General features: G+C 49.1%; 1 protein-coding gene across 3 annotated transcripts in view; it reads left to right on the forward strand.

The window, feature by feature from the left end:
* Nucleotides 1–14,024, forward strand: part of TIMELESS (timeless circadian regulator) — a 1,506,051-nt gene that overhangs the window by 989,155 nt on the left and 502,872 nt on the right. For all 3 annotated transcript variants that reach the window (XM_069653695.1, XM_069653693.1, XM_069653694.1), the window contains one exon: nucleotides 4,627–4,828. In XM_069653695.1, coding sequence (XP_069509796.1) covers nucleotides 4,627–4,828 — 202 coding nt within the window. The remainder of the gene's footprint in view (nucleotides 1–4,626; nucleotides 4,829–14,024) is intronic.

Genomic DNA, 14,024 nt, shown 5'->3' on the forward strand with positions numbered 1-14,024 from the left:
CTGGAAGGTTGGGGAGCGCACTCCGGAGATCTTCACGCGAGAGGCTTTTGGCTCCCGGAGGAGAAGTCACTCCACATCAACATTTTAGAGCTCCGCGCAGTGTTCTGGGCCCTCAGGTCCTTTCTCCGTCCCTCAAGGGCAAGGTGGTGAGGATCTTCACCGACAACACCACCACGATGTTCTACATCCGGAAGCAGGGCGGAACCAGGTCCCCGGCCCTATCCAAGGAAGCCCAGGATCTGTGGCATTGGGCCGTCGTCCAACGGATGTTTCTGGTGCCTCTTCATCTGGCATGAATAAAAAACACGATTGCCAACTCACTCAGCAGGGAGCTGCGCTCGTGCCACGAGTGGGAACTACGCCAGGATCAAGTGGATCGACATTTCCAACGATGGGGCGAACCCCAAATCGATCTCTTCGCGACAGCGACGAATTCCAAGTGCCGGAGGTTCGCCAGCAGGTTCCCCCACCTGAGGAGCATGGGCGATGCTTTCTCGTTCCCCTGGGACGGCCTATTTCTTTATGCATTCCCTCCGCTGCCGTTGCTGCTCCGGCTCATCAACCAGCTCAAGAGGTCCCGGTGCAGGATGATCCTCGTCGCACCGGCGTGGCCGAGACAGATCTGGTTCCCAGACCTTCTGGACTTGTCAACATCCACACCAGTCAAGCTGCCGACGGACGCAGACCTTCTCTCCAGAGAAGGAGGCGCCATTCTTCACCACAACCCGGAGTCGCTGAACTTGCAGGCCTGGCTCCTGCAGCACTAGAGTTTGGAGGGTACGACATCCCGGCCGATTGCAGAGAGGTTCTTGCAAAGGCCAGGGCGTCCTCAACTCTCAAGTGCTACGGACATAAATGTGCACAGAAGATTAACCCTCTGCGGATTACGGCCCCTCAAGTACTGCCGTACCTACTGTCGCTGGACTGGCTCACGCCTCCATCAAAATACATCTGGCTGCAATCTCCCGATATACCAGGACTGCGGGACGGGCGTCCTTATGGTCTCATCGCCTGGTGAAAGAATTCATGAAGGGACTATTCCGATCATTTCCGCCGGTGAAGGCTCCTGCCCCGGCGTGGGAGCTTAATGTGGTGCTGACCAGGCTCGTGGGGGCCCCATTCGAGCCAATGCATTCGGCGCCTCTGAAGTTCCTGACATGGAAGACAGCTTTCCTCGTGGCCATCACCTCCGCACGACGAGTGGGAGAGATCCAGGCCCTATCTTGCAAGCCTCCATACTTGACTTTTCATGACACGAGGGTGGTGCTGAGGACGCACCCCTCCTTTATGCCCAAGATGCCGTCGGACTTCCACCTCAACGAGCCCTTGGTTGCCAGTTTTCTTCCCGTCGCCTTCATCACCGGCCAAGAGGACTTTGCACTCGCTGGATGTAGCTAGAGCGCTGAAGTTCTACGTGGACCGCTCAGAGTTTTCGGGAGACGTCACAGCTGTTTGTTAACTTTGGGACTGTGAATCAAGGGAAGGCTCTCTCGAAGACTTCCATTTCCAGATGGCTCTCCGGCTGCATCATGCACTGTCACCGATTGGCGAACCGTCCGAGAGCCCATTCGACCAGAGCGATCGCTGCTACCACGGCGTTCCTGTCTGGTGTGCCCCTGCTAGACATCTGCAGGGCTGCGACGTGGAGGTCGACGCACACCTTCACAAGATTCTGCGTCGATCGGGACTCCAGGGAGGAGTCTAGGGTCGGCCAAGCAGTGCTGCGCAACCTGTTCGCCTAAGGTGAGCCTGGTGAGGAGGTAAGAGATACTTAATGTTGAGTTGTTGTATTGCTTAATGTTGAGCCTGTTGCCACCTCCTGTGGTTGTGCATGTGTATACTGCTATGTATTCTTGTATTCATGAGCATGTCAATCCATGCCAGACCCCATGCTGGAGAAGGAACAAGTTACTTACCTGTAACTGTTGTTCTCCAGCATGGGTCTGGCATGGATTCACATGCGAACCCTCTCGCCTACCCCTCTGCGGCTCTTCACTTGGTCATACTGCCACTTTACGTGCTACCAAATATGAGGATGGCTGCCAGAGGCGGGGCTTAGGGAGAGGGCAGTCGTTGGCTGGGGGCAGTATGACCCAGAGACCAATGATTGGTTACTACTAAGAAAGACAGACCACAAACGAAACTGATACTGATTTTTTTTCTATACCGAGGATTCCCAGCCTGACAGGGAATATTCATGAGCATGTGAATCCATGCCAGACCCATGCTGGAGAACAACAGCTACAGGTAAGTAACTTGTTCCTTACATAAACTTGGTAAAAGTATTGGAAAAACAAAAGACATAAGAAAACGATCATAATACATACATGGGTTACAAAAGAACAGAAAAAGACCATCATTAGAGCAATTCAAATGATAATTGCCAAGTTAGATACCCCTGCAGGAGACAAATTGCTGTTCTCAATGCTATTCCATAAGGAAAGGAACCAAACATGGGAACACGTTTCGGCGTGCCAGTACGTCTGGCATCCGTAGTTAGAGCCTTCCTCAGGGCAGGAGTGTTGTGATAGGATTTTTCACACTATAGGGGGTAGAAAAAATAGAACAAAATTGTACTAAAGGCACTCTATGGGACATATTCTAAGGTAAAAATGATGATTCATGCTGCTGATCCAAATTAAAACCCACAGACTACTCACCCTGTATAAACATCAGAGACCGCGGGAATCTGTGGTGCTGTTTCCAGATATGTTGGGATTCTTTCAATGCTCAGGTTGGCATCGGTAATTGTCCACCATCGGTGTGTCTTGGCAGGTGCTCTGACTCACTGTGGTGTAAATTCAACGAAGAGGGGAACAAAGGGAAACAAAGGCTTCTAATGTAAGCAGGGTCGTGGCTGGCACAATTTTGAAAACAAAAGGCATTAGGGAGGAGGGAGTATAATTTGCATGTGGTACCTGTAGTGGTAGGAACATGGAGAAAATTAGTTGCAGGGTGGCAATGGTCGCCCAGGATAAATGAAGATCCAAGGACAGCTCTCGCGGGGATCAGCCCAACTCGTGCATCTGAACCGTAATGGAGAAATGAAGCTTACACAGGGCAAGCCGGGACTAAGGGAGGAGGAATAAGGAGGGAAAATAATAATTGGAGCTGGGTGAGCAGGACTCGGGCCAACCTGAGCCCCATCTAGGGCTTTGGCCTGACCCCCCCCCCTCTCGGCCACAAACCCCCACTGGGTGCCCGTCCACTCCTTACATTAAACATTTTCTTTTTTACGAAGACATGCTCCTATAAAGGTGCCGACAGCATTTAAAGGACCGCGTCTGCCTGTCTTCCTGTCCCTGCTGCATGACTGCCGGTCCCATCCCCAGCCACTAATTGATTGTCTGGGGCAGGGCAGGAAGTCAGGCAGACATGCTCCTTTAAGTGCTGCTGGCACACCAGGAGTCCGTATTTTTTTGTGTTGGTCCCGCCCCAACCAGAGGACGAATGGAACACTTCCTGGTATTGCAGCGGCAAATTCAAAAAGGTAAGTGAGCCCCTTATTTTCTCCTCCCAGTACCTTTTATGCCCTTTGGTTGCCCCAACCCCTTGAACTGCCCCAGACCCGATTTGCCCCTTTTAGTCCCATTTAGCCCCTTTTGTTGCCTCTTAACCCTATTAGCTGCCCCCAGAACCTTTGGTGCCCCTTAACCCTTTTAGCTGCCCCCAGGTGCATTTTGCCCAGTTTGTTGCCCATAGCTTGGTTCTTGTCCCTTTTTAATCCCTGTTCTTGCCCCATTTAGCCCCATTCCGGTTCCGCAGACCCTTTTAGCCCCTGTTCATGCCCCTTTTGTAGCCCTCAAATCCTTTAGCCAATTGTTGCCCACCAGCCCCATTTAGTCCTTTTTTGTTGCCCCCTAGCACCTTGTTCTTTTCTGCCCCTGTTCTTGTCCCTTGCTGCCCCCAACCCTCTTTAGCCAATTGTGTTGTTCCAGTACTGTTTATCTCAGTAATGTTTATCCCCTTTTCTTACCCCCAGAAACTGCCCTTCTCCAACACACTTTAATGTATCCATAATCCATTAAATAGACCATGACTCTACATCACCAGCATTTGTCTTCAAAAGTAATGTTTGATCACACTTGGTTTATCAGTATACAGTGAACAGACTTCTGTCATGCGTGGGCTCAGGACAGAGCTATGCCAGTGGTGCTCAGCCTGAAAAATGCATTTTTCAAATTTCATTCAAATCAGCAGTCGTTTTGGGCGCGGCCTTCTGGCCTGGCCAAGTTGTCATTGACAATCACCTTTTGTTTTTTTTTGTTTTTTTATTGTGCAAAGGTTAGCTCATCACTGTGAGTAGGAGTAATATACAATTTTGAAATAAGAGTGGACTTACTTTTCTCAGTAAGAGGAAGACGAACCTCTGGTGAGAAAGCAATGTATTCCCTTTGGCTATTTCTTCATAAGAGGATTCCTGTTTCACTGGTTTTAGTGCCCCCACCTGCCCCTGTACCCAAAGTTTAAAACCCTGGTGTGTTACTGCACTGCTGCATGAAGTCTAGATATTAGGTTTGGGATGGTGCTGGTGGTATGATTTTACTAGTGATATAAAGCCCTCTTTTTGGGTAGGTGCAACTACAGAGCTCATCCTTTGTGTTCGTTGGGTATTCTCTCCCACAGGTTTGCCACCCCAAACACCATCAAAACCTACGTCCTGCTTTTGAAGCACTACCAAGAGAACAGCACCCACACCAACCACTGTGTGGTGAAGATGCTGCACCGCATCAGCTACGATATCAAAATGGAGGGCCTCCTTTTCCAGCTGTCTGTTTTCCACCTCTTCAATCGCATCTTCAGCGACCCTGCAGCTAGCGCCTACAAGGTGAGAGCGCAATCACTGATCTCCACAATTATCAGTCACTGTCCCACTTCTGCTCACCAGCTGCAATTGCGTCCTCTGACTTCACAAGTTCAGCAAAATAATGTTTGCAGGTGAAAATTGGTAATTATCAGTTTGCAGTCTATCTGGTAAAATATTTACTTCACGCTGAAAGGCAAGGTATTTTTTTTAATGAATAAAAGGGAAAGCGGGATGGAATCTCTCGTCTGAAAATTGTATTTACTATTCTAACTTTTTTAAACTCATAAAATGTATTTAAAAAGTTGGTGTTTAAGAACTCTAAACTGTATATTTTCAGTCTTTGGGGTTGTTTGCTAAACAGTCTTGTTTATGAAAAAAAAAAAATAATTTGTGAAAGCTTGTGCAGGTTTCATATTTGCAAGATTTTCACCGCAACCTTTAATGGTGCAAGGAGCACTATTATTTTAAAGTCAGAAATATCAGAGCGCTCACATATGTAGAATTTACCTTGCAGAGGTATGTTTGGGGCACAGCTTTTGCATCCCTATTTATACTCTTCGAATGGATTGTGTCCACCCATGTATTCCATGTCCCTCACTGGCCTCCATCTCAAGGATGTCATCGAAGGCATATATAGCACACACAGTGCCCGTTGGCTTCGGTTCCGTTGTTCTGCGTAAGCTAACACTTTGAGAAAACTATGGCGCCTTCCTTTGTTCTTCGCGATAATGTCTTCTACATCGACACCGAATACCCCGAAGACCGGATTCAAGATGTGTTCTAAGATGTTGTTAACCGACCCACACAGGGTTTGTCTCTGGTGTCTCAGGGTGGAGCATGACACCCGCGGCCTGCTCCAAGTGCCAGCCGGAAAGGCCCTGAAGGAGCGAAAGGGGAAATTGGCGGTAGGTAAAAACCTAAAAAAAATCTCCATCTACCCCGTCGAAGAAACCTTCGTCCGACGAGCCGAAAGGAGACTCGCCTCGGAGGAAGAAGGTTAAAAGATTAAGATTAAGATCGAGGAGTGGCTTGCACCTCGCCTCATTGTCGAGAAAGTAAAAAGAGGCACCACAGGTTGCCTTCTTCGACTTCGTCGTCAGACACCTCCCCTGAGAGGGTATCTTGCCCCACAAAAAAACTCCACACCTGCCGAATGGGAAGCATTTAGGTCCGAAATGCTGAAAATATTTCAAAAACAAAAACCATTTGCAAGCCATGCTCCAACCACACCTTCCAAGGAAGCCGGTAAGGAAGGGTCTTGATCCTGCACGCCCTCGAGCCCGGGACAAGTGCCAGATCCTCAATGGGAGCTGTCGAGGCCTCGACACGATAAGTCATCGACGGATCCTTCAAGCCGTAAAACCAACACATGGGTCGAGGTCGTCGAAGCTGGCTGCGCCCTCGACACCAGCTAAGCTCTCGACATCGGGGACACAATTGACGCCGGCTGCGCCCTCAACGCGAGTAGAGCCCTCGATGCCAGTTGTTGTGGAGAATTCTCTGTAAAGGCTAATTTCCGAAACCTAGTGAGTCCCCCAGCAGGTTTGCTGGATTTTTGGGGTTTATTATTTTCTCCTGCTAAGAGTGAGACTCTTTTCCTCCCACTCTTAGACATGATTTGAGGTGTTCCTTTGACTTTGTATGTGTTTTTTGGGCTATGGGTTCCTTTACTGCATAGGGCTTCATGTGTTTTTCGTATGTGGTTTACACAGCACCCTCTGGGCCGTAACCCAGGGGTGTCGTAGCGACCCCCCAAACATAGACTCCGTACCCTGGGACTGACCACTGTCTCTCAGGGCATGTAAAGTCACCATTGGCTTTACTAGTCTTAAATTGTGAACAGAACCAGTACAAACCATCATATTCTGGACGTACTGGCTGGGGCAATTCGATTGGCCCGGGGTCTGTTGTTCGAGGGGCCACTGTCCATCACCCCCTCCCCAACCGAGTTTTTGCTGGTGGCAGTGGATACTACTTTTTATATTCGACCGCAAATATATTCCTATGGGCATTTCCCATTGTTCGAGGCTACCACTTTTTAATATAGCCTCGAACATACCGCCGGTTTATTAAATTATTATAAATTCACTGGTTGGTATTTTTTGCCGAAACATGGTTCCAAAATGGCGTTTGTGTTCTCTTCTGTGACTCCAACCCAAGTCGAGCCCTTTGTTCCACTTTTTGGCGGTCTTCTCCACAGAAGCCTCCAAAAGTGGTGCCACTCTGTCCGGGTACCACAGGGGGTGTGGGAAGGGGTTTAGGCACCCTGGACTGAGTTGCCTTGGCAACTCAAGACGCACTCACCACTTAGCATGTTTGACAGCTGGGCTAAATGAATGGGGGTTTGCTGCATAAAAGCAGGGCTTTGGGGACTTGAACTTCAGAAGTCGCCACAGGACCTAAAGAATCTGAGGAGGGAGAAGCCGGGCCGACCTGCAACAACGACACCACCGGTGGAGCCCTGCTGAACCGTCTCACCACTTTTCCCGACGACAGAGGAGATCTCCAGCCCGGAGAGTCTTCTTCCTTTGACTGGTGGGGATAACCAGTGTGCCCGTCTTTCCGCCTTCCTGGACCATCTCGTGGCCGCCTTGCCCGTGCCAATCACCCCGGCAACCGGAATACCACAGTTTACCACTACCGCGAAGAAAAGGGTGGCACCTTGTAACCGGGAAACTCCGCGGCTGGTTTATTCCCTGGCAGCGCAACGACCTTCAGTTTTCCTCCACGTCGAGACCTCCTCTTCCTCTGGACGAAACACCGACTTGCAACTGCTGCCAGGAACAACTGCCCCCGCTGGAGCGTTCTTCCTACTTTCAGGTACTGTGTCCCGCCTGGCTTCCCTTACGACAGATCGTTCGGGGTGACAGTAAATCCTCGACTTTCTAACCTGGGCTAGCCTGGGACATATTAACTAACTTTTCCTGACTTGATCGCAATCTTTTGTGAACTTTCTACAAAGACTCTTTGGGCATAACCCCACTATGTGATCCAGGACACATTTCGCTTGCTCTCTCTAAGAGTGGGCCTGGCATTTGAACTTCCTTGCTCTCAAGTAGACTTTGCCTAACCTGGCTCACTGTGGTTCTTTGAAAAGTATTGAAATTTGTGTGCTTTCATAACCCTGCCTTTTTCCCTCCCTTTTTTAATAACTTATTAGAGTGCCTTTTTATGTTAATGTTAGGCAGAAACCTGTGCAGTTCCCTTTGGGAACACTGCAAAAGATTTAGGACTACAGGTGTTCGCAGTAAACCCACTTGGTAGCAGTCTGTACCACCCAGATTCACTTGGTAGCTGTGGCTGAGCAGTCAGACTTCCCTCAAGAAGAGTTAGGCAGTATGCAAAGTATACACAATAGGTACTCAGATACAACAATACAAGCAAACACTGACCAGAGCTTTGGTATCAAAGTATATAATTATTTATTTAAAAACACACTGTTTGAAACACTCCAGCACTCTTATGGTAAAACACTCTAAACACAGCTACTATTATAATATATACAACCCTTGTTCCTTATCAGAGAAGTCTTAGTTAACACCACTTATTTCCATACAGAGGTGAGCGCTTAACTATAGATGGCACTCCAATAAGTTTATGAAGAAGGGAGGGAAAAAGACAGAATATAGGAACGTACGCCACTCTAAGGTTTAAGAACACTATTAGCAAGGCAGAAGAGCAAAAGTCACTTGTGAGCCAAAGTCCATAGGCTGGGCCCACTTTTAGAGAGAGCAGAGCACAAATGCGCCCAAGATCACACAGTTACAATAGGCTTAGAAAGTCTTGCAGAGAGTTCGAAAAGAGTTTAGAGAGGCTCAGAAAAGTTTAGCCGGGGCTAAATCTACCCCGTACAGTCGGAGGCAAGGGAAGCCGGGTGGGACACGGTACCTTAAGTGGGAAGGATCCTCCAGCGGGTACAGTTGTTCTGGCAGCGGGTGCAAGTCTCGTCGTCGTCCAGGGGAAGAGAAGATCTCGACTTGGAGGAAAGATGAAGGTCGTTGCACTGCCAGGGAAGAAACCAGCCGCAGAGTTTTCCGGTTAAAGGTATTACCCTTTAATTTACGGTCATGGTAAAACGTGGTATCCCGGTTGCCGGGGTGCTTGGCACAGGCAAGGCGGCCACGAGATACGTCGGGGAGGCGAAAAAGACGGTGAAACTGGTTATCCCCACCAGTCAAAGGAAGAAGACTCTCCGGCGGGAGATCTCCTCTGTCGTTGGAAAAAGTGGAGAGACGGTCCACCAGGGCTCCACCGGTGGTGTCGTGACAGGTCGGCTCAGCTTTTCCCTCGTCGGATTCTTAGGTCCTGTGGCGACTTCTGAAGTTCCAGTCCCCCAAGCCCTGCTTTTATGCAGAAAACCCCCATTCACTCAGCCTAGCTGTCACTCAAACATGCTAAGTGGTGAGCCGGCCGGCTCACCACTTGGGCCAATCAGGACGGAGTGCGACTTGAGTTGCCTAGGCAACTCAGTCCAGGGTGCCTAAATCCCCCTCCACCCGTCCTAAGTACCCCTTCAGAGTGTCACCACTTTGGAGGGCTTATGTGGAGAAGCCCGCCAAAAAGTGGAACAAAGGGCTCGACTTGGGTTGGAGTCACAGAAGAGAACACAAACGCCATTTTAGAACCGAGTTTTGGCAAAAAAAACCGGAGAATTAATTAAATAAACCTGTGGTATGTTGGAGGCTATCGTAATTAAATAAAGATAGTAGCCTCGAACAATGGGAAAATCCCATAGAGAAATATTCGCGGTTGAATATAAAAAGTAGTATCCACTGCCACCAGCCAAAACCCGATCAGGGTGGACAGAGACGTGCCCCCTCGACTAACAGACCCCGGGGCAATTGAATTGCCCCAGCCAGTACGTCCACAATATGATGGTTTGTATTGGTTCTGTTCAGAATTTAAGACTAGTAAAGTCAATGGTGACTTTACAGGCCCTGGGAGACAGTAGTCAGTCCCAGGGTATGGAGTCTATACTGGGGAGTCACTATGACACCCCTGTGTTACTGCACTGAGAGTGCTGTGTAACACACATCACAAAAACACATGAAGCCGTATGGAGTAAAAGACCCCATAGCCCATTATACACGTCTAGAGTCAAAGAAACACACTCAAACATGCCCAAGAGTGAGGGTAAAAGAGTCTCACTCTTGGCAGAAGAAAAAAATAAACCCCAAAAATCCAGCAAAGCTGCTGAGGGACTCATTAGGTTAGGAAATTCAGCCTAAACAGAGAATTCTCCCTAACAGTTAAGCGCTCACCTCTGTCTAAAAATAAGTGGTGTTTCTCATTAAGACTTGTCTAATAAGTAATATAATAGTGACTGTGTGTTGAATTTATTTACCTCTTGTGTGCTAGTGTAATTTACAAGTGTGTCTTTAAATAAATAATTATATACCTTTACACCAAAGCTCTGGTCAGTGTTTGCTTGTGCTACTGTATCTCTGTACCTATTGTGTATAATCTATATACTGCCTAACTCATCTTGAGAGTGGTCTGACTGCTCAGCCACAGCTACCAGGTAAATCTGGGTGGTACAGACTGCTACCAATTGGTTTTACTGCCAACCACCTGTAGTCCTAAATCTTTTGCAGTGGTCCCTAAGGGAACTGCACAGGTTTCTGCCCAACACCAGTAGAGCCCTCGACGCCAGCTGTACCGTCAACACCAACCCCGCCATCTTGGCCAAAAAAGATTCTGACAACTCCTCAAGCGTCTAATCCACTTTTTGTTAAGCCTTCAATGCCGATACCAAAAAGTAACTATATTCCTTTACCAAGGAAAGATTATTTCAAGTCTCCCCTCAATTTATGAGGAAAATGAACCATCACACTATGATGCACCTTTTGGTCTCCAATTTGGTACACCAAATTTGCCTGAGAGCTTTACTTCAGAAGAATCTAGGTTGAAAGACCTCTATGATAATTTACAAATGGCCAGTGGGGTAGACACCTCACCTGAGCTGGATTTTCTTAGACCTGAGGCTGGTGTGCACCTTCCAGTAGTGACCCCGTCTACCTGTCTAAACTCCCCACTCCAGAGAGTCTGGTGGTACAGGCAGGATGCTTCATATATACAGCTACTGTCTAAAGTGGTAGACTATATGGGATGGAGTAGGCCTTCCCTCCCCTTTGCACAGGATGATCTGACAGACATCCTTGATAAGGGTTCGCAGATGGATCCTATTTTACCATTTCAGATCGCTCTCCAATAAAGGGTGGCAGCAAATTGGGACAAGCAAGCAGCTTATCCTACTATCCCCCCAGATAGGGATGACAAGAGTTAGATGGATGGGCAAGAAAAGTATTTTCTGCAAGGAGTATGGCTCTAAAATCAGCCGACTTCACATGTGCCCTTGCACAATTCTCATTCACTCTATGGGACTGCATTTCCATGACGGCAGAGCACATTCCAGACTGTCTCAGCATCTGGAAGAAAGGCGAGACATTACTTCGGATGCTTGGGCACTGGAAACCATAGCCCACGGTTACTGCCTTCCTTTCATTCAGAGACCTCAGAAACATCCACCGGGTAGCCAATGTTTGAGGATTCTACATCCGCTCCTTATGCAGGACATTTTGACCCTGAAAGGCACTATAGAACCGGTGCCTGTAGCGGAAAGGAACAAGATGATATTCTCCACATTTCCTAATACCCAAGAAGGACGGAGTACTGGGACCTATCTTGGACTTGAGTTACTTGAACAAGTTCCTCAGTAAGGACAAGTTCAAGATGGTCACACTTGCTCAGATCCTTCAGGCTCTCCAACTCCAGGATTGGGTGGTGTCATTGGTCAGTGCAAATCCATCTCAATCACAGAAAATACCTGAGCTTCCCTGTTGGTGGTTCTCATTATCCGTTTCGAGTTCTGCCATTCAGACTAATCTCTGCCCCTAGGGCTTTCACCAAACTGATGGCGGTGGTGGCATCGAGTCTCAAGCGAGGGAGTGGTGGGGGAGTGGATTCACGTCTACCCCTACCTGGATGTGTGGCTGATCAGGGCGCGTTCTCCCAAACAAGCCCTGCACCATCTCAACGTCACCTGCCACGCTCTTCAGACTGGGCTTCTCCCTCAATTACAAGAAGTCCCAAATGACACCTTCTCAAAAGCTCCAGTTCATCGGGGCTGTACTGGATACATCCTTGGGAAAGAGCTTGCCACCTGAGTTGAGGGCTCAAGACATTCTGTAGATGGTCACCAAGTTTGAGTGCCCAGCATCTCCCGGCCTTCTATCCTATTTTTTTTAGGTTTCTCTGCCTCCTGCATTTTTCTGGTGCCAGAGGCCCACCTGAGAATGAGGTCCCTTCAATGGGCCCTCATGACACAATGGTCCCAGTTCTCAGGGAACATGTCAGACCTACTTCTGGTTCCAAGCAGGGTCGCATGGGATCTCCTGAGGTGGACCTGCAAGGACAGCATTCTGAAGGGAGAACCCTTTTGCCCACCATGGCCGGGGATAACAGTGACAAACGCCTCACTAACGGGGTGGGGTTCCCACACCAACGATTTGACTCTCAACAGTCGTTGGTCTCCATCGGAGTCCAAACTACATATCAACCTTTTGGAGCTGAGGGCAATCAGACTTGCACCGAAGGCCTTTCTGCCCTCTGTACGGGGAAAGAATGTGTCCTGATAATGACGGACAACACAGTGGCCATGTACTACCTCAACAAGAGAGGTGGTTTAGGGTCACTATCACTGTGCAGAGAGGCAATGCAGCTCTGGTACTGGGCAATTCAAGAAGGAATCTCTCTATCGGCACTTCACCTAGCCGGACAAGAGAACACAGCAGCAGACGCTGTAACGCTCACCTGATTCCCACAGAGGCGCCGACCCGTTCTGGACTGCTACAACTTCTTCCACGGTAAAGCGTAGTGCTTGGAAGATGGACTGGACTGGACCCCCAAACCTCGTCTGTCTGGCCTGTAGAATAATCCTTCTGTAGATGGGGAAAAGGGAGTTAACTGTCTGCTAGGATTGTGTGTGAGATTCCCCCCCTTTTTCCCCTTCTCGAACCCTAGCTGTGCCTTCCGCAGACTCTCGCCTTAATTTCTGTATGGACGAGCTCTCCATCTTGCTTCTGACGCAGGGGCGCGTTGATTTCCAGTTACTTCACTGGATCTCGGATTTGGCGAGGGTTCAATGTCTGCTTGCCTTTACCAAAATGCTGCCGTAAGTATATAGTTCAAAAGATCAAGTCTTATTTGTCCCTTGGCCTTTGTTTAATTTTCAGGGACTAGGTGAGGAATCCGTGTGGAGGAATGGATTCGCCGAGGTAAGCTCAGGTGAGTACTTTTAATGAAGGTGTGCCGTAGTGGTTTCCTCCGACACCTTAATGAGTGTGTCTTAATGCCCCATAGGGGCCGGGGTACGGAAAAGCCAGAAAAGCCGCTCCGACCCAAAAAGGGAACTGAGGTCCCAACAAAATTCAGGTAAGACTTAAGGTGAGTAATCTGTCCTTTTGCAATTAGTTCGTTGCTCACCTTGTTTTGTCCTTTTTCTCCATAGGTCTTGAATGCGACCGATGTCGCCTATGGGCGCTGAAAAGGTTGCCGGTGCCACGTGAAGGTAAGTGGAAGCGGCGCGGCAGCGTGAGAAGCGAGCGCTTCTAACTATTGTCTTTCTTTTCCGTAGGTGCTGGGATGCGGCCGATATCGCCTATGACCGCTGAAGAGCTAGACAGCGCCACGTGAAGGTAAGTGGAAGCGGCGCTGCAGCGAGCGATGAAATGCGTTTCTAACCCTTGACTTTCTTTTGCAGGATCGACGGAGTGAAGAATCCGGATGCTGGATGAAGGTAGGTAATGTCCTAATGCTTGCCTTTCTCTCCTTGCAGGTGTTCCAGGTGCTGGCGGGCGTGGCAGGAGCCAGGATGCAGGAGCCGACTCGGTGAGCGTCCTGCTGCAGATGCAGAATAATGCGAAGCACGTGTGGCCATCCGGGCGTGGTTTAAATAGCCTTGGAAGAGCTTCAGGTGAGTGTTCTTCCACTGGCCCCACCCAAGTAAGAAAAGCGTTCCTGAAAGAAAATAGTTCCTCCCCAGCCTTAGTTGGGTTGGAGCTTCAGACAGCATGGTCTGCCTCGGGTGAGTATGCAGCATGGTCTGCCTCAGGTAAGTTCACCCAAGCATTACGATATGTTCTGCCATGATGAGCCTGGCGCCTAAGGCGCCAGGACAGATGCCTTTATTGGCGCCAGGACAAGGTCCAAAGAGCCC

Source organism: Ambystoma mexicanum, chromosome 3q, assembly GCF_040938575.1.
Source record: "Ambystoma mexicanum isolate Mex_15411 chromosome 3q, UKY_AmexF1_1, whole genome shotgun sequence".
NCBI lineage: Eukaryota > Metazoa > Chordata > Amphibia > Caudata > Ambystomatidae > Ambystoma > Ambystoma mexicanum.